Raw genomic sequence first — 27765 nt, 5'->3', positions numbered from 1 at the left:
TGACTGCACTTCCGCTCTGCTGCCGCAGGTACATGATGATGCGGGACTGCTGGCACGCAGTGCCCTCCCAGAGGCCCACCTTCAAGCAGCTGGTAGAAGACCTGGACCGCATTGTGGCCTTGACCTCCAACCAGGTATGGCTGCCCCAGGCTGGCGCACGGGGCCCGCCATGGCATGGGGACTGGGCTTGAGTTCCGGCACCTGTGTCCCGTCGCAGGAGTACCTGGACCTGTCCATGCCCCTGGACCAGTACTCGCCCAGCTTTCCCGACACCCGAAGCTCCACCTGCTCCTCGGGCGAGGACTCCGTCTTTTCTCACGAGCCGTTGCCCGAGGAGCCGTGTCTGCCCCGACGCTCGGCCCAACTTGCCAATGGCGGACTCAAACGACGCTGACCACCGCAGCCCGTCTCTCCCCGCCCAGACTCCCACGGTCAGCCGTGGCCCTTGCCCACAGCCCCTGCTGGACTCACTGCCTCTCCTCACGCCCTTTCCTGCTGGCGGGAGCCGGCTGCCCACTTGAGGCCTTCCTGCGAGGCTGCCTTCGCCGCCGCCCCCTACCCCGGGCATCCCTTAGCTTCTCCTGCTCGTGAGAGAGAGAGAGGAGCCAAGGGGCAGGTGCTCGCTGAGGGGCCGCTCCGTTCCCTCCCACGGGATGGACCAACGCTCCCCTGCCGCTTGCCGCTGCCCGGAGGGTCGGGCGCGGGGCCAAGCGGGCCGGCCAGGGACAGCTCCCTAGGCTGCCCGCTTCTGTCGGTTTGTCCGTGTCACCGGAAGCTCCACAGCCCTTGCTCGCTGGTGGCGGGGGCCTTGTCCTCAGGGCTACAGCTGCTCCGCATTAGATGGTGCCGGTGGCTTATTAATTCCAATACTAACTCGCTTTGCTGACCAAATAGCTGGCACCAGAGGAGACAGACAGGCTGGGAGCAGTTTTGTGGCCCTGGGGCCCAGCCCTGAGAAACTGGGGGCTTTGTACATAGCTATGAAGAAAACACAAAGTGTATAAATCTGAGTATATATTTACATGTCTTTTTAAAAGGGTCGTGACCAGAGATTTACCCACCGGCTAAGATGCTCCTGGCGGCTGGGAGGCATCGGTTGCTATATATTAAAAAAAAAAAAAAAAAAGCAAAAACAAAAAAAAAAGGAAAAAAAAGGAAAATGTTTTTAAAAAGGTCATATATTTTTTGCTACTTTTGCTGTTTTATTTTTTTAAATTATGTTCTAAACCTATTTTCAGTTTAGGTCCCTCAATAAAAATTGCTGCTGCTTCATTTTTATATGGGCTGTGTGAAAGGGGAGAGAGTGTCCAGTGGAGAGAAGGGACACCCGTGGGCCCAGGGCTGGGTCCAGAGGGCACCGCGTGCTCCCCAGTTTCCTTGAAACGTCTTCCTCCTGGTTCCTACACCCAGACCCCTGGTGACAAGCCTCCTACCCGTGACCACGCTTGGAAAGGCTGAGGGGCAGAAAAGCTGCACCAAGGGCAGGTGGCGCTGGGCAGAGCACCACGCCACTGCAGCCTTTACCACAGGTTGTTTCCTCAGAGGAAACGGGGCTGGGAGGGTTGCAGGAGGAGGGGGGACCTTGCCATAGCCAAGGGCTAGAGCTCAGGTGATAACAGAGGGAAAGTGGTTTATCCTCGAAAGATCTGCAGAAAACTCAAACCTAGGTCCCAGTTTCTCCCCCACCCTCTGCCCATGTGGGCGTGGCTTCATCTCTGCTGGGTCCTGGGAGGGAAAACTTGTCACCTAAAAAGCTGCTTCATTGTCTTCCCACAGATAGTTCTTCTGTGACCAGGCCACCTTGGCTGGGGCAGTCTCTGAACTTGACTTCCTGTAGCTGTTCCTGTATAAACTCCATCCCATCCCCCAGGAAAAGGGGGAAAAATTCCCTGAAAGGGTTTGGGTTTTGGCTGCTTGGAAATTTACTTCTGCCACCTGCTGGTGTCGCTTGTCCTCACCCAGCGGGTCCTGAACCCTTAATGGTTCAGGCCCCTCAGCCTTCTCAGTGCAGTCTCGTTTCTGCAAGGGAAACGGGGTCACTGCTTTAAGTTCCCTTTCTAGCTCAGTGGGTTTTTTTTTAGCAGCTGCAGTGTTGGTCCCACCATTGGGAGAATCTCATGTCTGTAAATGTTAGCATTTATGTTTAAAGAGGGCATGATTGGGTGAACAGAGCTAGGAAGTGGATTTTAGCTCTCAAAATCATTTCCCTCCAAGACCGAAGGGTGGCATGTCTCCCTTGTATGGCGGCGGTGATTTCTGCCTTGGCCCTTGGTGGTGTGAGTGCGTGGAGAACCTGCGAAGACCTGTGTGTGCTTTCAGCAGCGGCACTAGAGAAGTAGAAGGCACTGTTATTTGTGACAGTGATGTCCTTGCTGTTGCTGCTCAAGTCACCCGCAAGGATCCCCAGAGACCTGGCTGGCTGTCAGATAAAAGGTAGTGACATTGACCTGAGAGAAAATGAAATGGCCATTTTACTTAGATGACCAGATTGGGTCTCCTGGGGAAGGAATCCAGTCTGTAATGAAGACTTCTGTCAAGGCAGTGAATCTCTCTGGTTTCCTGAGGGTTAAGGCTGGGGCCTGGGATCAGCACGGCATTCATCCATTGCCGTCCCGCCTCTCCTAATTGCTGTAGGCTGGGGATCATCAGTCCCTTGGCACTGCTAATGTAATGTATTGATCGCAGGTAAGTAAGATTGAGTATCAGAAGAAGCAGAAATTTTATCTTAATGGTAATGAAGTCGCTGTGTTTGTCAGCTGCCACTGGGGGGAGCCAGCAAGCTAAATGCTCAGTCAACATCAGCTCATGGGCCAGCCTTTCAAGTCTGAGCTGCCTGCATACTAACATGTGCTGGTGGTGGATGGGAAATCTTTAAACCTAGGTTTTAGCACTAAAAGCACAGAAATCTGGTTGGGCATTAGGCATAGGAATGCAGAAGCTGCTTGGGATACCTGCATCCCACCTCGGAGGGCCTGGGTTCAAGTTTCTGCTTCCAACTCCAGCTTCCTGCTAATGGAAGGCAAGGGATGATGGCCCAAGTACTTAAGTTCACCCTCATGAGAAGCCCAGTTCTCAGCTTTGGCCCAACAATAGCTCTTGAAGGCGTTTTGGGAGTGAACCAGTCAGTGGGAGATCTGTCTCTACCTTGCAAGTGAAAAAGGATAAAGAATTCCTAAACTGCCTGGTGAGGTTATTGGCAGCTGGTCGAGCCAAGGCATCTGTGTGTCGGGCAGGGTAGAGAGCTGGGGAAGGGGAAAGCTTGGGAGCCTCCTGACAGCTTTCCACCCCTCCGCTGTGGTAAGAGCCAGGAAGAGGGTAGGCAGCAGGTCAGGGCGGATTCCCTCTAGATGGGCACCAGTGTTCGGGACCGTTTATACTGTACTGCTGCCCAGATCCAAGTCTTGACACCTCAGAGTGATGTATTTGGGGAACTTGGTGCCCAGCCAGTTCAGTGGGTTTAACTATCTACTCCAGGAGGGCCAGGGCGGGGGTGTTCTGGAGCTGGCTCTCAAGAACCGGTTGTGTGCACCTCTTCCCAGCTGCATTGTTCAGTGACTTGGTTTTGACAGCTTGACATCTCCCACGGTGGGAGGCTGTAAGTGCTACAAATCAGGCATTGCCCCACCCCACCCCGGTAACTGAGCTGGCTGTTGGTAACTTACTGGAGCCACCACCAGCTAGGTTTCAGCATGGGATTCTGTCTAATAATGGTAGAACCCAGTCACTGAGCGCCCTAGTGATAAGAGCAAAGCAACATCTGTGACTTCCTGCTGTTGCAAGAATGGGAAGAGGTGTGTCAGGCGTCTCCCATGCCAAGCTTCAGCAAAAACACAAGACCAGGGTCCCTTGACCTAACCATTCCCATTCTGCTCACAGAGTGAGCCAGAAAAAATTGCAGGACAGGCCAACAGCATGTGGAAATAACTCAGCGGAAGCAGGACTGAGCAGCTGAACTACTGATACCTTCCCCACACTTACACACCTGAAATAAACACCTAGCATCTTGAAGGTGCGGAGATTTATTGTGAGTGGCCTCGCCAGGCCGGTGGCAGGATCCATGGGGACTGGTCACCTCGAGGACTGGAGTTGTTTCGTTTGCGGGCAGGGGTGGGGATGGGAGTGGAGGAGGGGCTTGTCCCCTGATAGAGTAGTTTAGGAAGCATCCCAGAATGCACCTTTGCTAGTGACATTTCTCGTTTAGGTGATCCCAGACTGGGCAGAGTGGAGTTTTCTTTTTGGTTTAATGGGATCCCGTGTAACTGCCTTCAGTTTCACAACAAGTAAAGAAATATAATTTCAATCGCCCACAGGCCAAAATACCTTTTCCCTTCTAACAGCTTCCCCAGGTAAGAAAAGTTCCTGGTCAGCTGCTGTCAGTATTAACAACACTAAAAGCAACTGAACGTCAGTCTGAATGGAATACTTGTTCCTGGGGAGCACAAGGATCATCTCCGGCTGTAAGAGCCCCGTGACTGACTAATAGTCTTACTTGTGAAAGACAAACCGACCAGAAACACACTCAGCACAAACAAATGGTTAAGCCTTAAACCCTTAATTATGTTCCCTACAAAATGGTGGCTAATGAAAGCCACATGTGCTGGGATAGTGGCCACCTCCCAGATTCCTGTAGCCTCTGCAGGCCCCAGAGGAAGAGGTCAGTCAGAACAGCTAAGCCATAGCCAAACCTTTTTTGACTGCCAGTCTCTTAACTCCTCATTTTCTCCTCTAAGAAGTGAGCCCTTTCTTTCCAGAGAGACTTCCTGGGGAGTTGAATTGTCCTGTTTCAGAAGGCACTTCTGTTTTCAAAGCCACTGTCATGTATGTGGCATTCTGGAATAGTTGGCCAGGTGCTCTTAAAATGGGGTTTGGAGCTTCCTGAGTTCTTAACTTGGATTCCAGGCCATGGGAAGCAGAGGTATGTTAAGGTGCCAGGCCGAGTCCATTATGCAAACCATTTCCCCTCACGGGCATGCACAGATGTGCACTATTTGCAGACCGCACAGTGGGGGTGTGGGTGGGTGGAGGGGTTCACACGGTCTGGTGGGATCCCCGGTGGTACAGAGGAGATGAACTTGGCAGTCCTATCCATCCACATGCTCTCAACCTAGTCTTGCTGCCAACATCATCGGGAATGGTTATGAGGCCACCAAGGACTGAACCCCTCTGTCTCCAGTCACACACAGTCAGTCGTAGCTGGGAGGTCCCGGATGGGTGCCGCTGCTGAGGGCTGGAAGCTGGAGAGAGTGAGCTTGGTCCTCACGGCGTCCTTAGGCTCCCTTTGAACTAGCCTTGCTGTTCTGGGATGTCTTCTGTGATTTGGCTTGGAGTGTCTAGGAATAAAACATAAGGACTCCCAGGCATGGGTTACAGCTATGGGGGGAAAGTTCTGGAGGAAGAAACCCTCTTTCATTATAATCAAAACAGCGGCAGACCACAGAAGTCAAGTCAGTCGCTGATTTACCTTGGTGATGAAGATAGGCCCAAACAAGGTCCCTTGCCTCGCTGTGTTCTGGAGGCCGAGCCCAGCGTGCGCTCGGTGCTCACGGTGGTGCTTACGGTCGCAATCTACCAACAGTGCCTTTGCGCCTCAGGAGCTGCTCGGTGACTCAACTCTCCCGGGGCCTCCCCACTGTTTACTTGTGTCATGCTTTCCGCTCTAGCCCCAGATTTCTTCACCCAAGCAGGCAGAGTGGATACATAAGTAATATCTTATCTACACACATTTCTCCTAAAATTTGAATTGCCTTTCTGCTAGTGTTCCCTGACATCAGGAGCCTGTGTAAGTCACAGCATATGGAAACGATTTCCATCTGGTACGTAAGGAAATCGGGACCTGCCTATACTGTAATTAGCTTTTAGATTTAAGATGTTTAGGTCTGCTTCACCACTTGCATTGGTTGATAATTTTTCTGTTTTTCACTCTAGGATAATTGAAGTTAAAAAAAAATACAGTGGTTACAAGATGACTATAGTTCAGCCTACAGCTTCCTGTTTGGACAACAGGAAAAATCTTGCTGGGTTTTGCAATAGTTAGAGTTCTAGATTCTTACTGCCCTTAAAGATAAATTATAGGAAGAGGGATTTCTTCTTTTAGACACTTACAGCTTCTTTAGAAGAACTGATGGGTCCTTCAGGTAATGGAATAGGTGTTGACGGTTTGATAGGTGGTGGTGATACCGGTGGTGGCACTTGTCTGAGTTCTTCATCCTTAAACATCAGAAGTGAGTGGGAGAGCGCTGTGACTACTGGGAACTTGTAACAGCTATTTTCATATTCTGGTACAGGAGTCAAGAGGGTGGGGAAGCTAGTCACCCATAGCCAGATGCTGGAAGTTCTTAGAAATAGGTCAAACAGTACAGTGAGTATTTCTCATTGAGGAACACTACCATATTGAAATTTGGTTTTGTCAAAGGGATTAAAAATAGAGGAAATTAGCACACTGTTATTTTCACTTTATGTCCTCATCAAATGCAAAGTAGCTGGGCTAACCTTAGTGCCCTTTAGCTGAGAGGCAGGGTCCACCATGTTCTCTTTTGATTCAGAGGAAGCAGGCGATGCCGTAGGAACATCTGTCTTTGGAGCCTTGGGAGAGAAATACCTTATATAAGCATCATCTTTCTGCTCTCCCTGAAATGCGGAAGCTCTTTTGCAGTAGTCAAGGCCTTTTAACACAATTTGCCTTCCACCAAATCTCCCAACTTCCTCCTCTGACTACACCCTTCATGAGTAACAAATGAAATATGTCCCTGAAATAACAACTTAGCATTATTCTTCTTTGAGTTTTGAGTACTCTATATTCCAAAGTTAAATCCTAATTAGATTCCAGTGTTTAAAATCCTCAGTCATTAACAAGCTACTGACTGCCAATTCTGGTCCTATTCTTCCTCCAAAAAATATATAAATAAAATAAGTTGCCATTTGTCCATCATTCATCGGTTTGTAATAATCTTGGTGTAACTTGTCAAAATTGATTTCTATTTTTAGTATCTAATAATAAATTAGAAATTTGTCTTATTTACTTAACAGGTAGCCAGTCACCTAAAAGAGGCTGTCAACTGGTATGTTCAGTTTGATGTCTAAATTCTTTACACAGTCCAGCATGCTACAGGCTTTTATTTTGCATGTGGGACTGGCATCCCTAGCAGGGTACCAGTTCCCTTGGAGCTGGGAGTCTGATCAGCAAGGACCCAGATGATGCCTGCTTTTTTGGAACATGGCCTTTCCTCCAAAACTTCTCACAGTGTCCCTAAAATCCACCCAGGACAAAGCCTCCTCTACTCAGCTTACTCTCTGAGAACAGGGAAAGAGAAAGCAAGGTGGGCTTTCCTGAAGTAACTTTTTTCATGCTGGACTTCAAATAGTTCCCCTTGGCTTGTCCTAGGAGTCAACAACATAACTAAGACCACAAATGATTGGCCCTCATTCCAGGTATGTAGATGAATGAGCTGAACCACATGGGCAACATCTTCTACAATGGCCTTTCCTTCCTTGCACAGAGGTACCAGGTCAAATGGAAGTTTATTTGAAAGGCAGAGTGAGGGAGAGAACAGAGAGGTCTTCCATACACTGGTTCAGTCCCCAGACGCCCACAGTGGCTGGGGCTGGGTTTAAAGCCAGGGGGCAGAAACTCCATCCTGGTTTCTCACATGAGTAGCAGGGACCCAAGAACTTGAATGGTCACGTGCTGCTGAGAGGCCATTTCTGATGAGCCCATGCCAAGATACTCTAGTGCTTGGGTCAGTCCTAGGTTCTTCAGTGAAATACCAGGAGGAAAAAAGTTGCTGAGATACAGGCAAAAAATGATGAAGGAAATGAGTTAAAGGAAGACAGAAACTTTACATTCTAGTTTAGTCATCCACTGCTTAAAAACAGGAGTCTGGGGGCAGACTGGCACAGGGGTTAGGATGCCACTCTGGACATCACATCCCACGACTAGATGCTTTGAGTTTCCACTCCACTTCCAATTCCTGCTGCTTACTAATGCACACCCTGGGAAGTAACAGACAGCTCAAATGCTTGGGTCCCTGCTACCCACACAGGGGATACAGATCGACGCCTGGGCTCCTGGCTTCAGCCTCGCTCAGCCCAGGATGTGGGCGTTTTGAGAGTGAACCAACAGATGGACAATCTTTATGTGTCTGTCTCTGCCTCTCAAATAATATAAAAAATATTTTAAAAATAGGAATCTGGGCAAAAGAAATAGATACAAAAGAACAAGAACCATTGAGTTTAAAAGGAACAAGAGCAGCAAGTGTCTGCTAATGAAGAACAGGTGATGAAGAAAAAAGAACCAGCATTGTGGAGTAGTGGGCAAAGCCATGGCCTGCGACGCCAGCATCCTGTATGGGCACTGGTTGAGTCCTGGCTGCTCTACTTCCAATCCAGCTCCCTGCTAACGGCCTGGAAAAGCAGCAGAAGATGGTTCAAGTGTTTGGGCTCCTGCATCCATGTGGGAGACCTGAATGAAGCTCCTGTCTCTTGGCTCCCACCTGCCTCAGCCCTGGCCACTGCAGCCATCTAGGGAGCAGACCAGCAGATGGAAGATTCTCTCTCCCTCTCCCTCTCCCTCTCCCTCTCCCTCTCCCTCTCCCTCCCTCTCCCTCTCCCCCCCTCATCCCTCCCTCCCTCCACCCCATCTTTCCCCCTCTTTCTAACTTCAAATAAAATAAATCTTTTTTAAAAAAGATAGCAGCACTATGGCTAGAGGTGGTGTAAGTGGCTTTCATTGTCTCAAGAATTTTTAAAAGACTTTAAAGCCAGTTGGGTCAACCTGCAAAAGCAGCACCTGCTGTGGCTCTAAGGAGAACATTGTGGAGAGGCCCAGTTTTGGTGGAATCTGGACTCTCTGAATCCAGTGACTCACCTCCCCACTTTGCGGTATCTCAATTGGCTTCGGCTTCACATCTATCAGGTAGAAGGTGCGGGACAGGAGCAATAGAGAAGGAGGGACATTCTCCTTCAGGTGGAGATCCAGCCACTGGAGAAGGAGGGGGATAAACAATGATCAACTCTCAGAATGACAGAGCCACAAATGGCCCCGGCCAGCAACTCCCCTCTGCCCCCGCTCATGCTGACACCCCAAGGTGGGATGGAGATAAGGACGCCAGCCTCCCGACTTTTGATCTGGGTTCCATGTGTTTCCCTTGCACTGCCCACCCTCTGACATGTGGTCACTCTCAGATTGGGGAGGGAGAGTTCCACTGAACTCAGCCCAGCTGTGCATCGCAGCAGCTAAGTGTTCCCTTAGACAAAAAATAACATGAGAGAATAGTCAACCTCATCATATTGGCCAAGCTTTCTCTTATGTGAAAGATTTTTTTTTTTTTTTTTTGACAGGCAGAGTGGACAGTGAGAGAGAGAGACAGAGAGAAAGGTCTTCCTTTGCCGTTGGTTCACCCTCCAATGGCCACCGCTGCAGCCGGCGCACCGCGCTGATCCGATGGCAGGAGCCAGGAGCCAGGTGCTTTTCCTGGTCTCCCATGGGGTGCAGGGCCCAAGCACCTGGGCCATCCTCCACTGCACTCCCTGGCCATAGCAGAGAGCTGGCCTGGAAGAGGGGCAACCGGGACAGAATCCGGCGCCCCAACCGGGACTAGAACCCGGTGTGCCGGCGCCGCAAGGTGGAGGATTAGCCTATTGAGCCACGGCGCCGGCTGAAAGATTTTATTTAGAGGTCCAAATGCTTGGGCCCTTGCACCCACATGGGAGACCAGGAAGAAGCTCTTGGCTCCTGGCTTCAGATTGGCCCAGTTCCGGCCGTGGTGGCCATTTGAGGGGTGAACCAATGGAAGGAAGACCTTTCTCTCTCTCTCTCTCTCTCTCTCTCTCTCTCTCTCTCTCTGTGTGTGTGTGTGTGTGTAACTCTACCTGCCAAATAAATAAATAGATTTTATTTATTTGAAAGAGTTACAGAGAGAGGCAGTGATGGAGAGAGGTCTTCCATCCACTGGTTCACTCCCCAAATAGAACAGCCAGAGCTCAGCTGATCCAAAGCCAGGAGCCAGGATTTTCTTCCTGCTCGTGAGTGCAGAGGCCCAAGGACTTGGACCATCTGCTGCTGCTGCTGGATTGGAAGTGGGGCAAGGGGGATGCAAACTGGCGCCCATATGGGATGTGGTCACTTTAGGTAGTGGCTTTACCCACTATGCCACAGCATCAGCCCCCGGCCAAGCTTTTTAAAAAACATTCTGAATCAATAATGCACACATGAGACAAAATTCAAAATGTAAATGTATTTGATAAAAATAAGTCTGCCTTCTCTTCCTGTTCTCCAGCTACCCTCTTGCCTAGATGTAACCACCAGTTCCTTGTATAATCTTCCAGAGATATCCTATACATACATATGTGTGTGTTATCTTTACACAAAGGATGACATAAGGGTAGGCAAGCATTTTGCCTTTTTGCCTTTTTTTTTTTCCACTGAAGTATCTTGGACACTGATTCACATCAGAAGATGTAGATCTATCCCTTTTTAAGTATCTATAAAGAATATTGGGACTGGCATTGTGGCATAGCAGATTAAGCTTCTGTCTGCCATGCTGGCATTCCATATGGGCACTGATTCAAGTCCCACCTGCTCCGCTTCCAATGCAGCTCCTTGCTGATGTGCCTGGGAAAGCAGGGGAAGATGGCCTAAGCACTCAGGCCCCTGCATCCACATGGGAGACTCAGAAGAAGCTCTGGGCTCCAGTGCCGGCACCCCATATGGGTGCTGGTTCGAGTCCCAGCTGCTCCACTTCTGATCCAGCTCTCTGCTATGGCCTGGGAAAGCAGTAGAAAATGTCCCAAGTTCTTGGGCCCTGCACCTGTGTGAGAGACCCAGAAGAAGTTCCTGGCTCCTGGCTTTGAATGGGCCTAGCTCTGTCCATTGCAGCCATTTGGGGGAGTGAACTAGAGGATGGAAGACTCTCTCTCTCTCTCTCTCTCTCTCTCTCTCTCTCTCTGCCTCTCTGCCTCTCTGCCTCTCTGCCTCTCTGCCTCTTCCTCTCTCTGTAACTCTGCCTTTCAAATAAATGAATAAATAATTTTTTTAAAGTTACTATAAGATTCCATAGCCTTCCCTGGTGTGCCTATGCCTTCTCCAGTTACTCAAGCACTCTTCTGGGCACTTTAATGAAGGGATTTTGCAGACAGAATCAGGGTTCCAAGTCAGTTGACCCCTTTTTTTTTTTTTAATTTATTTTATGTATTTGAAAGACAGAGTTACAGAGAGGAAGAGCACAGAGAAGCAGAGGCAGAGAGAGAGAGGTCTTTCACCCACTGGTTCACTTCCAAGATGCTGCAATGGCCAGGGCTGGGCTGATCCGGAGCCAGGAGCCAGGAGCTTCTTCCAGGCCTCACACAAAGGTGCAGGGGCCCAAGGGCTTGGGCCATCTGCTTTCCCAGGCGATAGCAGAAAATTGGATAGGAAGTGGAGCAGCTGGGTCTCGAATCAATGCCCAAATGGGATGCCGGCACTGCAGGCAGCAGCTTTACCTGCTATGCCACAGCGTTGGCCCTGTCAATTGACCTCAAGACAAGGAAGTTATCTGGGTGGACCTTTATCACAAGAGACTTTTAAATCGGGCTAGCTAGAGGTCAAAAGGGAAGTTGGGTTTGAAGCTGGAAATTTGGCATTTGCTGGCTTTGCAAACGAAGAGGGCCAAGAGGTAAGGAAAACAGGTGGCCTCTAGGAGCTGACAGTAGCCAGGACCTGGTAGCCAGTGAGGAAATAAGGACCTCAGACCTACAGCTGCAAGGAGCTAAGTTCAACAAAGGGCAGAGCTTGGAGGCAGGTCCTTTACCCACAGGCCTCCGGGAAGGAATGTAGTCCATACTTCTGACCTGTGGAACTGAGAGCTGAGAAGTGGGTGTTGTTTTAAACCTCTAAGGGTATGGTACTTTGTAACCCATCAGTGGAACACGAGTGTGGTACCCTGTCCCTGAGTGAAAGACAAACCCAGCTTCTTCAGTGCCCCAGTGCTCAATGAAGCAAGACGGAGGAGGTAACACAGTTCACCTGCAAGGCAGGAACCACACAGCGAGGTCTGCAAAATGAGGGCACAGGGCTCTGGTGCAGAGAGCACGGCGACTTGCCTCCGCGAGCTGTTGTCTCAGCTGCTCCTCCGTGAGACCCAGAGATATCATCCCTCGAGCCCTGCAGGCGGCTTGTAGTTCTGACACACTCAGAGTTCCCAAGCCTTCTTTGGCAATTATCTGAAGGAAAAAAAGAAAGAAAAGAAATGCAAGGAACTGTGCCGGATCTTCCGATTCCAGTTTCACCTAATCTCTACATTCCAGCAAATCTGTCAAACACAGAATCTGACACTTTGATACTGTGTCCCTTTCACTGGCTCCTGCAAAGGCCAGGAGCCCCCCCCCCCAAAAAAAAAAAAACAAAACAACGAAGAAGGTGACAGTGAGATGGGGGAGAATCCTGCCAAGAGGTATTAATAACATATTTACATAACTTCTCCCCAACATTCTGTCAGCAAAGTGATTATTTCCCTCTTGATGTGCGGCTTTTCCAAGTTGTGACATCTCCACTCCTTTTCCCTTTCATGGCAGTTCAAGGGTTATTAGGAAAAATATTTCACTTGAAAAGCTTTCAATGGGCCATTTGTTGCATGTCCCAGTGGGGCTCTTCCCATTTCCCCTCCCCTCCAGCTGCCCCCCCCCCAAGCCCCCAGAAATGGCCCTAACTCCTTGGCCCACAAATGGCTTTAACTCCTTGGCCCACAAAACTCCTTCGATAAATAACACAGTTTCTCTTTGGTGTGACCCAAAACCGTGGCACTCCTGGGACTAGTGTTTATTCCCAAATTCTGCAGGCTAAGCCGGCCAAGGGGCTCAGGCTTTCTGCGTGTTCTGGGAAACCTGCTCCCTGGGCAGAAGGCCTGCTAGCAGCTGATTCAGATTCAGGGGGCATTCTTTCCATTTTTAAAAGGAGTCCAATTAGTAGTTATGGTCCAAATGGTGCCTTTATTCCCCAAGCCGTCTAGGCTCCGCATTGTGCTTTGCCCCTTCTCACCAGGCCAGCTCACTCAGCAAAATATTTACTTTGGCACCAGCTCCTCAGCAGGGGAGCAGAGGTGTGGGGGTAGAGCCTTGTAAGAAATCCGTGGAGCTGCTATTTCCTTCCCAGCAGGTCCTAACTGCTTTAGTTTAGGCCCAGCTAAGACATCCAAATGACTGCTTATGATGGTGTTCTCACTTGCAAACGGGTCAGGGTACCACAAACAAGCCCCCAAAGGAGCAGTCTAGGTTCAAGTTGTCATGGTAATGGTTTTTGAGAGCCAGAACAGGTCATGACCAGACCCCACAGAAAACACTTCAACACGGACCCATCCCCAGATCTCTGCCGATGCCTCGCTAGTCCCCTGCAGTGACGGCGGCGGAGCTCTTACTTCATCATCTGCTTTTATAGACTTCAGGGTCATCAGCAGCTGAAAGCGGAGCAAGTTGTTGGTTCCAAAGGTCTGCAGCTCCAGCAGTTTGCACAGGGCGACCAGCTGGGGTCGGTCCAAGTGCACCAGGGCGAGCTGGTCCTCAAAGAGTTTGGAAAAGCGAACTATCTCCTTAGTGCTGGGCTTGTGGCCCGTCTGGACCTAGGCAGTAGGCAAAGAGGCTAATGAAGGCGTGTCTCTTACTTTACTTGGCCTTCCTGGTAGACTGTCTGCAAGAAACATCAAATCACGAGTGGGCTTGGGGCCAGCGTTGTGGTGCAGTGGGCTAAGCCCTCACTTGCAATACTGGCATCCCATATCTGAGTGCCGCTTGCTTCCGGTCCAACTTCTTGCTAATTGCCTGGGAAGGTAGCATTTGATGGCCCAAGCGCTCAGGAGACCAGGATGGAGTTCCTGACCCTAGCTTTGACTTGACCCAGCCCCGGTTGCTGCAGGCATTTGGGGAATGAACCAGCATGAAAGATCTCTCTTTTTCTCTCACTCTCATTCTCCTTCACCATCTCTCTGCCTTTCAAATAATTTTTTTAATTTTTTTAAAAGCATATGTGGACTCTACAAGTATCTGATATCTAGAAATGGATCCTAAGTACAAAGAATAAATAAATATGCCTGAAATCAAACTAAAAATTAGTAGTAGTCCAGCAGTTTGGTGCTAATTCCATTGTTCTTTCCAAGAAGTTATCATCTTCAATACATTGATTATTTTAAGGCTTTTCTGCAAACTACTATAAATGTTTACATACTGTATGCTGATGACTACATATTTGTGGTTTCAAAGACTGTGAACAATTTGGAAAGTCGATGATAACATGCATTTTTCACGTAACTCCCAGCCTGAAAGACATGGTATTATATAAAAGGCTGACACCTGTTTCACATAGGATGAGAGCTGTGTGGAGGCATCTCCCAACTGGGCTCTGTTCCTCCTTGCCATTTCCGTGATTGTTTCTTGAAGAAATTTTGCTAGTTCCAGTTTTGCAGCCATTTTCTTTCTCTGTTTTTCTTCCTTAATAGAAAGGGAAACAAAATCAATAAAACCTTCATGATTGCAACTTGGTAGACAAAGATGGGAATGGGGTCAGCGTTGTGGCTCAGCTGGTTAAGCTGCTTGTAACGCTGGCATTCCACATCGAGCACCTGTTCAAGTCCCAGTTGCTCTGCTTCCAACCAAGCTCCCTGTCAATGTGCCTGAGAAAGCAGGAGATGGCCCAAGTACTTGGATGGAGTTTCTGGCTCCTGTGTTCAGTCTGGCCCAGCCCTGGCCTTTGCAGCCATTGGGGAAGTGAACCTCTCTCTCTCTCTTTCACACTCTCTCAATCTGCTTTTCAAATAAATAAATAAATCTTGAAAAAGATCAGAATGACTATTACCTCACTATTGCTTATCCCTATATCATGTATTATTTTCATGCCCAATTGAATGAGTTATGTGAGAACTGGAGCAAATAAAAAGTAGTCTCTATGAGGAATTTTTGTCACCTTAATCATACCTTTTATTTTTCACTAATACATTGATCATAGGCATTTGGTGCATACAAAATGTCCTCTAAATGAGTGGGTTTGTGATTATTTAGAATGAGACAACCTGGTACAAACCATTTCGGCTGCTAGTCAAGTCAAACTGGTCTGAGTGGCCTTGGATTTTGCTTTACAAAGAAAACTAGGAAATTATGCTAACGTAACATGCAGTTTAAATAGAAAACAGATGTAATTAATGATAATACAGTGAGTTAAACGTTATAACAGATATGAACAAAGCACTACACAGAAGACAGATGCACACTCTCAAAACACTATATTGACTAGTATTCCTTCATCCTCGTTCATCATCAGAAACAGTGTGGGACCATTTTCAGAATAACCGTGGGCTTGAGATGGTGCTGTGGCACAGTCAATTGAGCCACTGCTTGGGATGCCCACGTTCATCTCTGAAATGCTGACTCAAGTCCCAGCTACTCTGCTTCTGATCCAGCTTCCTGTAATGCACCTGGGAGGCAGACAGAGGGTCAAGGGTGTGGGCCCCGGCCATCTACAAGGGAGACTCAGATGGAGTTTCAGGAGGTTAGGGTTAGGGTTAGGGTTAGGCCTAGGCCTAGGCCTGGCCCAGCCCTGGCTGCTAGAGCATTTGAGGAGTGAGTCAGAAAACAAGCTCGCTCGCTCTCTCTCTCCCCTTCACTCCCTCCCTCCGTGTGTGTATACGTGTGTATGTCTTTCAAGTAGATGAAAATAAGTAAAAATAAATAAGTAAACATTGAAAAGAATGGTCCAGACTTCAGGAGGGTAGAGAGGAACCAAACCATGTCTTTCAAATAAATAAAAAAATAATTCTTAAAAAAAAGATTTATGTATTTATTTGAAAATCATAGTCACGCAGGGAGAAAGAGAGAGAGAGAGAGAGATAGTGAGGTCTTCCATTTGCTGGTTCATTCCCCAATTGGCCGCAACAGTTAAAGCTGCGCCAATCCGAAGCCAGGAGCCAGGAGCTTCTTCCGGGTCTCCCACATGGGTGCAGGGGCCCAAGGACTTGGGCCATCTTCTATTGCTTTCCCAGGCCATAGCAGAGAGCTGGATGGGAAGTGGAGCAGCCAGGACTTGAACCGGTGCCCATATGAGATGCCAGCACTGTAAGTGGCGGCTTGACCTGCCACACCACAGTGCCGGGCCCCTCATATGGTATTAATTCCAGATTCTGATGACTTTAAATTGAAGTAAATGAACCACTGTCAGAGAGTTGAATATTTTTATCTTTAATGTATTGTAATGTAACCCTTTAAAAGTATCTCAGCTCTGTCCTCAAGTCTGTATTGCTATTGTCAGTGTCATCATGGAGGCTCTGTGGTTTCTCCTGTGGACTATTAAAGCTGCTTTCAAGTTGCCTTCCCTCCTGTGGCTCAGGCCTCCTCCGTGCTTCCTGCCAGCAAAAGGATTTTTCTAGAACACAGATACAGTTATCACCCACCCTTGCTGAAAATTTCATCTTCTGGGGCCACCATGTGGCACAGTGGGTTAAGCCACTGCCTGTGATGCCAGCATCCCATATGGGTACTGGTTCAAGATCTCCACTTGTGATCCAGCTCCCTGCTAATGCGTCCAGGAAAGCAGAAGATAGCCCAAAGTGCTTGGACCCCTGTATACATGTGGGAGACCCAGATGGAGTTCCTGAGTTCCTGGATTTGTCCCAGCCCATCTGGCCATTTCAGCCTTTCATAGGGTGAGCCAGTAGATGGAAGATTCTCTCTCTCTCTCTCTCTCTCTCTGTGTATATATATATATATTAATCTATTTGAAAGGCAGAGTTACAGAGAAAGGAAGAGAGACAAAGAGAATCTTCCATCCACTGGTTTATTCTCCAGATGACTGCAATGGCCAGGGCTGGACCAGGCCAAAGCCAGGAGCCAGGAGCTTCTTCCAGGTTTCCCACGTGGGTGCAGGGGCCCAAGCACTTAAGCCATCTTTTGCTGCTTTCCCAGGTGCATTAGCAGGAAGCTGATCCAAGCAGAGCATCTGGGACTCGAACAGGCACCCATATGGGATGCTGGCATTGCAGGTGGAGGCTTAACCTGCTATATCACAGCGCTGGCCCCAAGAAATAGTCTTTCCAACGAAGTGGTGAGCGTTGTGGTCCTGTGAGTTAAACTGCTGCTTGCAACACTGGCAGCTCAGTCTGGATCGCCTGTTCCAGTTCCAGCTGCTCTGCTTCTGATCAGCCCCCTGCTAATGTGTCTGGGGAGGCAGTGATGGATGGCCCAAGTGCTTGGGCCCTGCACCCACCTGGTAGACCGGGATGGAATTATTGGCTGTAGCCTGGCCTAGCCCTGGCTGTTGCGGCCATTTGCGGAGGGAACCAATGGATGAGAGAAGGCTCTCTGTCTTTCCCTCTCTGTGTCACTATGCCTTTCAGATATAACACATACATATTAGATAAGTGGTACTGGGAAAACTGGATCCACACACACAAAATCTAGATCTCAACATTACACTTGTCACATAAATTAATTCTATATGCATCACAGACCTAAATAGAAACTATAAAACTCTTGGAGACAAGAGAAAAGGGCAAGCACTGTGGAATAGCTGGTTATGCCACCACTTACGATGCCTACATCCCGTATTGGAATGCCTGGGATTGAGCCCCTTCTCTGCTTCTGACGTAGCATTTGTGCTAATGCACACTCTGGGAAGCAGCCGATGATGTCTCAGGTACTTGGGTCCCTGCCATCCACACAAGGAGAACCCATGGAGTTCCTACCTGGCCCAGCTGTGGCTACTGCAGGCATTTGGGGAATGAACCAGCACATGGAAGAATCACAAGAATCACACACACACACACACACTCTCTCTCACAAACACACACACACAAGAAAAATTAATAACCTCAAAAAGAAAAACCAGAGAACGCTCTAGGTGACCTTGGGTTTGGCAATGAGGTTTTAGCCACAACACGAAAAGCATATCTGAAAGAAAGCTGTAAGCTGAACTATGTATTGCTCTGTGAAAGACATTGTAAAGGAATGAAAAGCTAAACCACAGACTACGACAAAATATTGGCAAAGTACATATCTAATAGAGAGCTTTTATTCAAAACATGTAATGCACTCAAAACCACCCAATTAAAAAGTAGGCAGGGACAGGCATTGTGGTGCAGTGGGTTCAACCACTGCTAGGGACACCTGCAGCCCATAGCTGAGTGCCTGGGGCCTAGTCCCACCTCTGCCTTCTGACCCACCTTTAACCATATAAAATTGCTACAAAAAATAGCAAAATATCTAACCAGGCACCAAAGAAGATACACAGATGGCAAGCTGAGTATCATATGCCATTACGGAATTGCAAATTGAAATGAGACCCCACTACACACCTACTAGAATGGTCTATATCCAAAACACAGACAACAAGTACGAAATGCTAGACCAGGCACACTCATTCTTAAGTGGTAGCAGTGCAGAATGGTACTGCTACTTTGAAGACAGTTTAGCAATTTATTGTACAACTACACACAGCCTTACTATATGATCAAGCAATTATTCTCCTAGGGATCTACCCAAATGAGTTGAAAGCCCATATCCATAGAAAGACATGGACATAAATGTTTATAGCGGTTTTCTTTATAATTAACAAAAACTGGAGGAAACTGAAATGTCCTTCATTAGGTAAATGAATAAAAAATGTAATAGAGGAGCAGGCATTTGGTGTAGTGGTTAAGATTCTGGTTGATACTCCCGCAAACCATATCAGAGTGCCTGGGTTCAAGTCCTGCCTCTGCTTCTGATCCAGCTTCCTGCTAATGCAGACCCTGGGAGGCAGCAGATGATGGCTCAAGTTCTTGGGTCCCTGCCACCCACTGGGGAGATCCAGATGGAGTTCCTGGCTGTTGTCCTAGCCCCACCTTGGCTGTTGCAAGCAGATAGAAATCTGTCTATTTCTGTCTCTGCTTTTCAAGTAAAATGAAATAAATTAAACAACAACAACTGTAGTATGTCCATACAATGGACTGTTAGTGATAAAAAGAAATGATCCATGAAAAGACAAGGGAAAAATCTTTTTTAAAAGAGTTATTTTAAAAGGTAGAGTGACAGAGAGTGAGGGAAAGAAAGAGACAGATCTTCCATCTACTGGTTTACTCTCCAGATTCCTGCAGCACTCGGCTGGGACAGGCCAAAGCCAGGGGTCAGGAACTCCATGCTGTTCTCCATATGGGTGGCAGGGACCCAAGCACGTAGGCTATCACCTGCTGCCTTCCCAGCTACATTAGCAGGAAGCTGAGTTGGAAGTAGAGCAGCTGGGGCTTGCAGTGGCCCTCTGATACGGGATGCGGACACACTCCAAGCGGTAGTTTATGCCACAACATTAACCTCAAGGAGAAACTTTAAATGCATGTGCTAACTCAAAGATGCCTATTTGAAAAAGCTGCACACTATGATAGCCTGGAAAAGACAGACCTTAGAGGTAGAAAAAAGATCAGGGGTTGTTGTGGGCTGGGGGAGGAGCAGGGGAGGGGCCAAGAGGTGGACCTCCAGAGATTTTCTAGTGCAGCAAAGCTATTTCGTATGACATTGTGTTGGTGGGTACATAACATTATGCATTTGTAAAATCCACAGACTTGGGCCGGCACTGTGGCATAGTGGGTATAGCCACTGCCTGCAGTGCCGGCATCCCATACGGGTGCCAGTTCAAGTCCCGGCTGCTCCAGTTCTGATCCAGCTCTCTGCTATGGCCTGGGAAAGCAGTAGAAGATGGCCCAAGTCCTTGGTCCCCTGCACCTGTGTGGGAGATCCAGAAAGAAGCTCCTGGCTCCTGGCTTCAGATCAGCACAGCTCCAGCCGTTGCGGCCATCTGGGGAGTGAACCAGAGGATGGAAGACCTCTCTCTCTCTCTCTCTCTCTCTCTCTTTCGCTGCCTCTCTGTAACTCTGCCATTTAAATAAGTAAATCTTTTATTTTATTTATTTATTTGACAGGTAGAGTTGTAGACAGTGAGAAAGACCGAGAGAAAGGTCTTCCTTCCCTTGGTTCACTCACCAAATGGCTGCTACAGTCGGTGCTGCGCCGATCCGAAGCCAGGAGCCAGGTGCCTCTTCCTGGTCTCCCATGCGGGTGAAGGGGCCCAAGCACCCGGGCCATCCTCCACTGCCCTCCCAGGCCACAGCAGAGAGCTGGACTGGAAGAGGAGCAACTGGGACTAGAACCCGGCGCCCATATGGGATGCTGGCGCCACAGGTGGAGGATTAACCAAGTGAGCCACGGCGCCGGCCCGAAATAAATCTTTTTTTTTTTTTTTTTAATCTACAGACATGTACAACACAGAGTGAACTCCAGTGTCAAGTAGGTATGAGCTTTAATTAATAATGTGTCAACACTGGTTCTTCAGTTCTAACAAACATACCCCACAGGAACGCAGGGATTAATAATACGGGAGGAAAGGCATATGGGAACTCTGTACCTTCGGCCCAGTTTTTCCCTAAACCTAAAAATTGTTCTCAAAATAAAGTCCATTATTTTGTTTTAAGAAAAAAAAGGTTTAGAAAACTCCCACATACCTTTTTGGATTCACTTTCAAAAGTTGATGGCAACATTTCTGGGAAGAGTTTCAGAAACACTGGTAGTAAGAATTCCATGAAGGGTACAATTATGAACACCATAAATGGAACCAGACGGAAGAAATCAGCACAAGTTCTCAATAGCTAAAGAATGAAACACATACATTCCATTGTTTTCAGACAAAAACAAAACAAACAAACACCAAACGCCTTGTTCCTAAAGAGTTAAATACCCAAGACAGGCGGCTGGCATTGTGGTATAGCAGGTAAAGCCACCGCCAACAACTCCAGCACCCCATATGGATGCCGGTTCGTGTCCTGGCTTCTCCACTTCGGATCCAGCGCCCTGCTAAAGGCCTGGGAAAAGCAGCAGAAGATGGACCCTACCACCCACAAGGGAGACCCTGATGAAGCTCCTGGCTCCTAATGACGTCATGGCCCAGCCTTGGCCATTGTGGCCATTGTGGGGAATGAACCAGCAGGTGGAAGAGATCTCTCTCTGTGTCTCTCCCTCTCTCTCCGTAACTCTTTCAAATAAATAAATAAAATCTTAAAATAAGTAAACACCCAAGACAGGTTTCTGTAGCTGATTGGAAAGGTGGAATTTTCCTCACCGAAGATCTGAAGTAACATTTATAGGATATATTGAAGCAAATCATGACAATCCTACTATTGGTATAAAAGCTTCCAACTAAGTTAGGGGGCCCACACTTTAATAACACAGTGCCAATTTAAATTGATTTTTAAATGCATATGCTGCATATATTAACAACAGTTTGTACTTCAGATACACAGATAAAACCTGAAGCTTCTCAACTCCTCAGAGAAGCTGAAACACAGTTACAGCTATTCTGCAGGCAAATGTGTAATGACTGTAAGCACACTGCCTGAAGTTGTCTAGCAAGGCAGATGGACATACTAACGGAAACTCGTAAGAAACTCGTTCTCACCAGCAGTTACTAGCCCCATTTGGGGACTTTTACCCTGAAATATGAGTTTGTTTGCAAATATTCACTTTAACTGTACATTTTCTTGCTAAGAAAGGGAATCTTGCCTACCCTCCGTCTCTCCCGTCTGGTCAGCACCTGTCCATGAAGCAGCCTCCAAACCATTCTGGTGGCGACCTTGGTGTCAATCCAAAGCAAGTAGAATCCGTTGTAGTAATACTTGAGTTCATCCACGATGATCTGTCTGTACGATCGCTTTCCGCCTTTAACCTTTGCCCCAGTTTCCCGTGTGGGCTCAGGGCTGGTCACCTGTGGCTTCTCTGTGGTCTGCCTCAGCTGGGATTTACCAGGATTCTCTTGGAGCCAGGGCGCTGATGTGTGCAGCTCTTGTGTCAGTCTAGTTGGTAAGCAGAGTGTGTTGTTGCCTAACTGACCGGGGCAGGATACCTTCCTGCTTTCACGGTTCTTCGTGTATGTCCTCAAACGCGAATCCAGCAAGGGCAGAAACCCAAGTGACGGTGAGTAAGAGGAGCAGGCAGGACGCACAAAATGGCCAGGGAATCTGGAACAAATGGCAACTTCTGCTGAGCTAGCACAAACTATCACACACTTACCCATTAAAGAAATATTTTATTTTATTTGATTGAAATAAAACAATGCTTTTTAAGCCTCTATTTTAGAAGTTTACTAATGAGTGAACTATAACTTTTTACGCCAGTTCAAAAACAGTACGCCCTATGTTTGAACAACATACTCTGAGCTATTAATAAACTAATTCCTAAGAATTGCTTTATTACTAGTTAGAAATTCTGTGACTAGTCACTAAAAAATCTAATAGTAAACATTGTTCCAAAAAGGGTTTGATATTGTTTTTTCTAGCTACTATCAAAAAAAGGGCAGAGGATTTGTGTCTTTAGCCACTCTCCTGGTAAAAGGAATGGTTTGATGAAACATTTCAAGGTCCCCATGGGGAGTAAACCAATCATAAAATACAGCTTTACCTACCAGATGTCTATGAATCTCATCAAACAAGAGGCACTGACAGCTGAAGTGCCAATCACCTAATATTCCCCAAGAACATTAGGAATACAAACTGGACACAGAGGGTGTAAGCCACTGCTTGTGAGACCAGTATCCCGGATCAGAGTGCTGGTTTGAGTGCTGGCTGCTCCACCTCACATCCAGCTTTCTGCTCTTGGATCTGGGAAGGCTGCAGATGATGGCTCAAGTACTTGGGACCCTGCCACCCATAAGGGAAACCTGGATGGAGTTCGTGATCCCTAGCTTTGGCCTGGCCCAGCCCTTGCTGTTGCAGGCATTTGGTCTCTCTCCTCCCTCACTCCCCCATAACTCTTTTGGATAAATTAATCCAAAAATTAAAATTAAATTAAAAAAGAAAAAAGAACCAGGCAGCCCAGCCACTGATCTCTACATTCTAGGACTGAAAAAGCCACAATTTTCATTGAAGCCAGCATATCAGATTATTTGAAAATAAAAAGAAGACAGATCCAGGCAAAGAAAGAAAGTTACTGGCAAAGTAACTTCTGTTGGCAAAGACTTCCCAGTCTTTCAGACTATTCTTGAAGCATGCCAAATAATAAAAAAATTTTTTTGAATAGCCAAAAAGGAAAATGTACAGTGCACTGGGCACAAAATAAGTTCCCAGTGAATGTCCTTATGAATAAGTAATAACAGACCTTAGTGGGACAGGAGTATGCTTGCCTACCAGTCACTTTACTCCTTTATACAACTGATCCTTTACCACACAGGAGTCACGCTTCTGTCTAACCTATACCAAGCAGCTACAAGAGCAGTCTGGATTCCAAAGAATATAAAAAATGTGGGGGAAATTTAAATGTCAGCTTCCTAAAAACCAATATAGTTAAAACTTCCCATCTAGAAGAAAGGACATATATATATACTGGATGGGGGGATGACAACGCTTACCTGGTTCGGACAATGGCTAAGAGTGAATTATAACTGTAGAGGGCCATATTTGCTTTTGTCTCAACTAGTCAACATAGGGACCTAGACAAAAGAAGTAGACAATTCAGTGTTTTGAAAGCACATCCATTGAAAGGGATCAAGCGTCTTTTTAGCTATTGCAAAAGAAATTTACATATTCAGGGTGCAAAATTTCCACTTCATTTCCAACAATCCTGAATCATGTTTGCTTAGCTCTGGATTTGGGAATGGTACACTGGAGATACTAACACAGAAATAAGTTTCCAAGACGCTGTTGCTCATGAAGATGACCCGATCCTCTAAGATATTTTGATTTTTGGTGGAAAGTATTTACTAACCTTAATCCGAATGGCTAAAAGTATTTAAGAAGCTGCGAAAGGCACACTTATCTGTAGTGTACAGGTGGAAAAGTAAATATTCCGGGTTTGTTTCCAATGAGCTTTGCTCCATATTTGGCCAAGCGGCTCTAAACCGCGGAAGACTGACAGTACTCACTAATCTCACTTATGTAACAGCGAGGAATACACGTGGTAGCCACTTCAGCGTTCCCGTGGAGCTAAAACGGTCTCCCCTGGGTTCTCCAGGGCCCTAACCGAGCTTCCGGGAACCCTGCGCCCGGCCTGCGGCGCCCTTCTGCTGGGGGCGGCCGGGGGCAGCCGTGGACCAGAACATCCCAGGCCTTCAGCTGTGCTTCCTTGCAGCCGTGGCGGGGAGGCGTACCGCGGTCTCTCCTGTGCGGGAACCGCAACCACGGCGCCCATAACAGGGGCTCAGAACCTCTGAACCCAGCCTAACGGCGGATGAGGTCCCGCTGCAGGGAGACGGGACCCCGTGCGGCGGTTAAGGGCTGTCCCGCCCCGGGCTGCGGGCAGCCGCGCCCCCGGCCAGCCCAGCGCGGGGTCCCCGGGGTTACCTGCGCGGCTGGCCCGTCGCCACCGGGTGCAAAGCGCGCCCGCGGCTTCCGCAGCCAGCGGCTCTCGTGCGCGTGGCGTGTTTGGTGTGTGTGTGTGTGTTCTGGGGGGAGGTCAGTAGGTGGATGGTGTGGCGTGTGTGGGTGTGTGTATTTTGGGGGGCGGTCAGTAGGTGTATGGCTGCGGTGTTGGTTTGATGGTGCGGGGCGTGTTTGGTGTGTGTATGTGTGCGTATGTGTTTGGTGTGAGTATGGGTGGATGGGTGTGTGTGTGTTGGGGGCGGTCAGTAGGTGGATGGCTGCGGTGTTGGTTTTATGGTGCGGGGCGTGTTGGGTGTGGGCGTGGGTGTGTTTGGTGGGTGGGTGGGTGTGTGTTGGGGGGCGGTCAGTAGGTGGATGGCTGCGGTGTTGGTGTTTGGTGCGGGGTTGGGCCAGGAGCAGGAACTAGGACGCTGGTACGTGACCGGGGACCGCGGGGTGCGGAAGAGAAAGCGGGCAGGCAGGCGGGGCGCCCACGTCTCCGGGCGGGGTGGGGGGCGAGGTCCAGTGCCAAGGAAGGCGAGGGGTGAGGCCGGCCACACCGGGACCCCTGGGCGGTGGTGGGCGAGGGGGCGGGCTCCGGAGGGGCAAAGACTCGGCCCTGCACCCCTACCTCCTCGGCCTGGCTCCCGGGGACGGCCCGCTCAGTCCTCCCAGGGCCCCCCACGCTAGAAGGGCCCGAAGCCGGTCTCCACGGCTCCACCTCTCGCCCTGTGACGTCACTGAGTGACGACACCGCCCGCCAATGAGCTCTCGGCTGCCGGGGAGGGCGACCTCGGCCGTCGCACCTCCGGGGCGGCCAGGCGGCGGTCCCGTGGGCTGCGGGACTTCTCTGCCGGGTCCGGTACACGGAGCGCAGGTGCGGGGGGCTCCGGCACCAACGTCTTTCCGTCTGCACACGCTTGTGTGGGCCGACGAGGGCGGACCGAAGCCGCTCTTAGCGGCGCGGAGTATGACAGTCGCCATGGGAACCACACGGCGTCACCAAAGACGTCATGATGTGGTCCCCCTGCACCCCGAGAGTACCTAGGGGTCCGAGCGGGTGGGGGGACGAGGAGGACACCCTTCTCCCGCGGCGTGCTGCAGTCTTCACGTGGAAGCCCGAAGTCCACTAAGGGAATTCGCTCTGCAAGTGTGACAGGTGTTGCTTATGCTCGGTAACGCGCGTGGAAGTCTCAGCGGCGAAGGCGTGCACGAGATGACGCACGCCCCGCAGGTTTGGGGGGCACGGCCACTGAGCCATCTGGACGGATTCTGCTTCTTGTTACCTTTACCCATCCATTTCCTTTTATTTTCATTTTGTTTGAAAGGAAGAGAGACAGAGACCTCCCACCTGCCTGTTCGCTCCCCGAGTGCCAGACATGTTGGGGCTGCGCCAGGCTGGAGCCAGGCAGGGGCCCGGAACTCCATCCGGATCTCCCTCGAGGGTGCAGGGCCCAGGCACCTGAACTGCCGCCGCCTGCTGTCTCCCAAGCGCGGGCCTGGGGCCAGGCGCTCCGCTCCGGCCCTTCTGCTAGGCGCCGGCCTCTCTCCCCAGACGCCGCGGAGGCGCCTTCTCCCGGAGAGCGCGCCCCACAGTGTGCGAGCTGAGCGCAGGCGCTGCTCACCCGGCGGCTCGCGGGCTCGTGTTACCGCTCGGGACTCTCCCGGCGTCTTCGGCTGAGCCACTGGGGCTCCGCTGTCCTTACGCAGGCAGCGAGCTTTCCGGCGTGGCCACTAGAGGGCCCTTGGTGCATGCCCGATGTCCCCCTTCCATACGGAAAGATTTCATTTCACGTTCCGTGTTTACTACAGTCGGGATCCACGAAGGTGTCTCCCTGTACCTTCCCCCTCCTGAAAACTCCTGATGGTAAATTCTGAGCTCGGCAAGAGAGCTGTAAACTTGGCATGCACTTTCGTAAGTTAATCACGGCACCACCATACAGGTACTCGCAGTTTTCTGGAAAAGATCATAAAAGGGTGCAAAAATACGTCTCTCAGTTCCCTGGGAGACATTTTATACCGGGAAATATTCTTATTCATGTGTTGTATTCGCTTACAACCAGGCAACCATCGAGAATCATTAAGTATTCATAAACCAGATGAATGACTCAAGCCCAGTCTTTGAAAGATGAGCTGGTTTTCTTTGCAGCCATATGTCAGCAATCCTGTTCTAAAACGGGAAGGGTTAAAGCCCCTTCTCACTGAAATCCATTCCTTCAAAAAGCAATGCTCCCTTCTCCTGTTTTCAGGCTTCTTAATTTCTTGGACTTTCAGGATAAGTGATTTACCATATGAGAGTTTCTGTATATAATTTTCAGAAGCCAAAAAATTTCCTTTCCTCCATAACTCTACCTCTGAGAATTGTGTTCGATTTCTGTCTTAATTAAATTTGCTCCTTTTTTTGGCCGGCGCTGCGGCTCACTAGGCTAATCCTCCGCCTTGCGGCGCCGGCACACCAGGTTCTAGTCCCAGTCGGGGCTCCAGATTCTGTCTCCGTTGCCCCTCTTCCAGGCCAGCTCTCTGCTGTGGCCTGGGAGTGCAGTGGAGGATGGCCCAAGTGCTTGGGCCCTGCACCCCATGGGAGACCAGGAGAAGCACCTGGCTCCTGCCTTCGGATCAGCGCAGTGCACCGGCCGCAGCGGCCATTGGAGGGTGAACCAACGGCAAAAGGAAGACCATTCTCTCTGTCTCTCTCACTGTCCACTCTGTCAAAAAAAAATTTTTTTTGCTCTTTTTAATGGAGCAGAGTAAGCATGTTCATAATCCCATAATTGTTACATGCTGAAGATATATTTTTGTCTATTTTTTAAAAACATTTATTTTCATCTACTTGAAAGGCAGAGCAATGGGTGGTGAGAGAGAGAGGATCTTTCATTCCCTGGTTCACTCCCCAAACACCCCCTAACAGCTAGGTCTGGGCCAGGCTGAAGCCAGGAGCCTGGAAGGTCATCTGGGTCTCCCATGTGGATGGCAAGGGCCCATGTACTTGAGCAATCCTTTGCTGCCTCAATGGCAGGAACCCAGATCAGAAGCGGAGCAGCCCAGACTTGAGCCAGGCACTCTGCCCTTGAATGCAGACAACCCAAAGGCAGTTCAACCTGTGTACCACATTGCTTGTACCTAAATTATTATTTTCATGGCCATTTCCTAAATATGGCTCCACCTAAAATATTAAATTTTCTAAAATTTGGAAGAAGAGACTATGCGTGTACTTCACATATTTCTTTAAAAATGATTTATTTATTTGAAAGGCAGAGATACAGGGAGAGGAGAAAGAGAAGTGACAAAAGGGAGAGAGAGATCTTCCGTCGACTGGTTCACTGCCCAAATGGCTGCAATGGCCCAGGCTGGGCCAGGCTGAAGCCAGAAGCCAGGAGCTTCTTCCAGGTCTTCCATGTGTGTGCAGGGGCTCAAGGACTTGGGCCATCTTTTCCAGACACAT

General features: G+C 49.0%; 3 protein-coding genes across 30 annotated transcripts in view; 2 read left to right on the top strand and 1 right to left on the bottom strand.

Moving 5' to 3' along the window:
• The window catches only part of FGFR1 (fibroblast growth factor receptor 1), a 52267-nt gene extending 50995 nt beyond the window's left edge, over nucleotides 1–1272 (top strand). For all 17 annotated transcript variants that reach the window (XM_051832346.2, XM_051832344.2, XM_051832341.2 and 14 more), the window contains 2 exons: nucleotides 29–134; nucleotides 218–1272. In XM_051832346.2, coding sequence (XP_051688306.1) covers nucleotides 29–134; nucleotides 218–394 — 283 coding nt within the window. In that variant the 3' untranslated portion in view covers nucleotides 395–1272. The remainder of the gene's footprint in view (nucleotides 1–28; nucleotides 135–217) is intronic.
• On the bottom strand, nucleotides 918–25875 carry LETM2 (leucine zipper and EF-hand containing transmembrane protein 2). 12 transcript variants are annotated; one of them, XM_070068557.1, is made up of 11 exons: nucleotides 25675–25698; nucleotides 23375–23455; nucleotides 21566–21989; nucleotides 20481–20624; nucleotides 14314–14451; nucleotides 13386–13586; nucleotides 12076–12195; nucleotides 8864–8977; nucleotides 6490–6582; nucleotides 6103–6207; nucleotides 918–5330 (listed from the first exon to the last, which is right to left on the bottom strand). In XM_070068557.1, exons 2-11 carry the CDS (start codon nucleotides 23419–23421, stop codon nucleotides 5268–5270), a joined length of 1449 nt encoding a protein of 482 aa, XP_069924658.1. In that variant the 5' UTR covers nucleotides 23422–23455; nucleotides 25675–25698; the 3' UTR covers nucleotides 918–5267. The 12 variants fall into 12 exon arrangements, 11 of the variants coding, with proteins under 11 accessions (XP_069924658.1, XP_051688310.1, XP_051688315.1 ...); XM_051832350.2 differs by having other exon boundaries at nucleotides 21539–21989; nucleotides 25675–25697; XM_051832355.2 differs by lacking the exon at nucleotides 25675–25698 and adding an exon at nucleotides 25130–25152 and having other exon boundaries at nucleotides 21539–21989.
• NSD3 (nuclear receptor binding SET domain protein 3) overlaps nucleotides 25302–27765 on the top strand; it is a 129973-nt gene continuing 127509 nt past the window's right edge. Inside the window, exon 1 of the mRNA XM_051832336.2 lies at nucleotides 25302–25557. The gene's annotated coding sequence lies outside the window, so the exon portion shown is untranslated. The remainder of the gene's footprint in view (nucleotides 25558–27765) is intronic.

Source organism: Oryctolagus cuniculus, chromosome 2 (genome assembly GCF_964237555.1).
Source record: "Oryctolagus cuniculus chromosome 2, mOryCun1.1, whole genome shotgun sequence".
NCBI lineage: Eukaryota > Metazoa > Chordata > Mammalia > Lagomorpha > Leporidae > Oryctolagus > Oryctolagus cuniculus.
This window is presented reverse-complemented; position numbering and strand designations above follow the sequence as displayed.

Excerpts from the sequence above, each read along its gene's own strand:
- LETM2 (XM_051832350.2), bottom strand. The coding sequence starts at position 23,421 with ATGGCCCTCTACAGTTATAATTCACTCTTAGCCATTGTCCGAACCAG. Across the intron at positions 14,452-20,480 it reads TTGAAAGTGAATCCAAAAAG|GAAGAAAAACAGAGAAAGAA; the intron begins GTATGTGGGAGT and ends CTTTCTATTAAG. Across the intron at positions 5,331-6,102 it reads TCAGTTCTTCTAAAGAAGCT|ACACTCCAAGCCAAATCACA; the intron begins GTAAGTGTCTAA and ends TTTTATTCCTAG.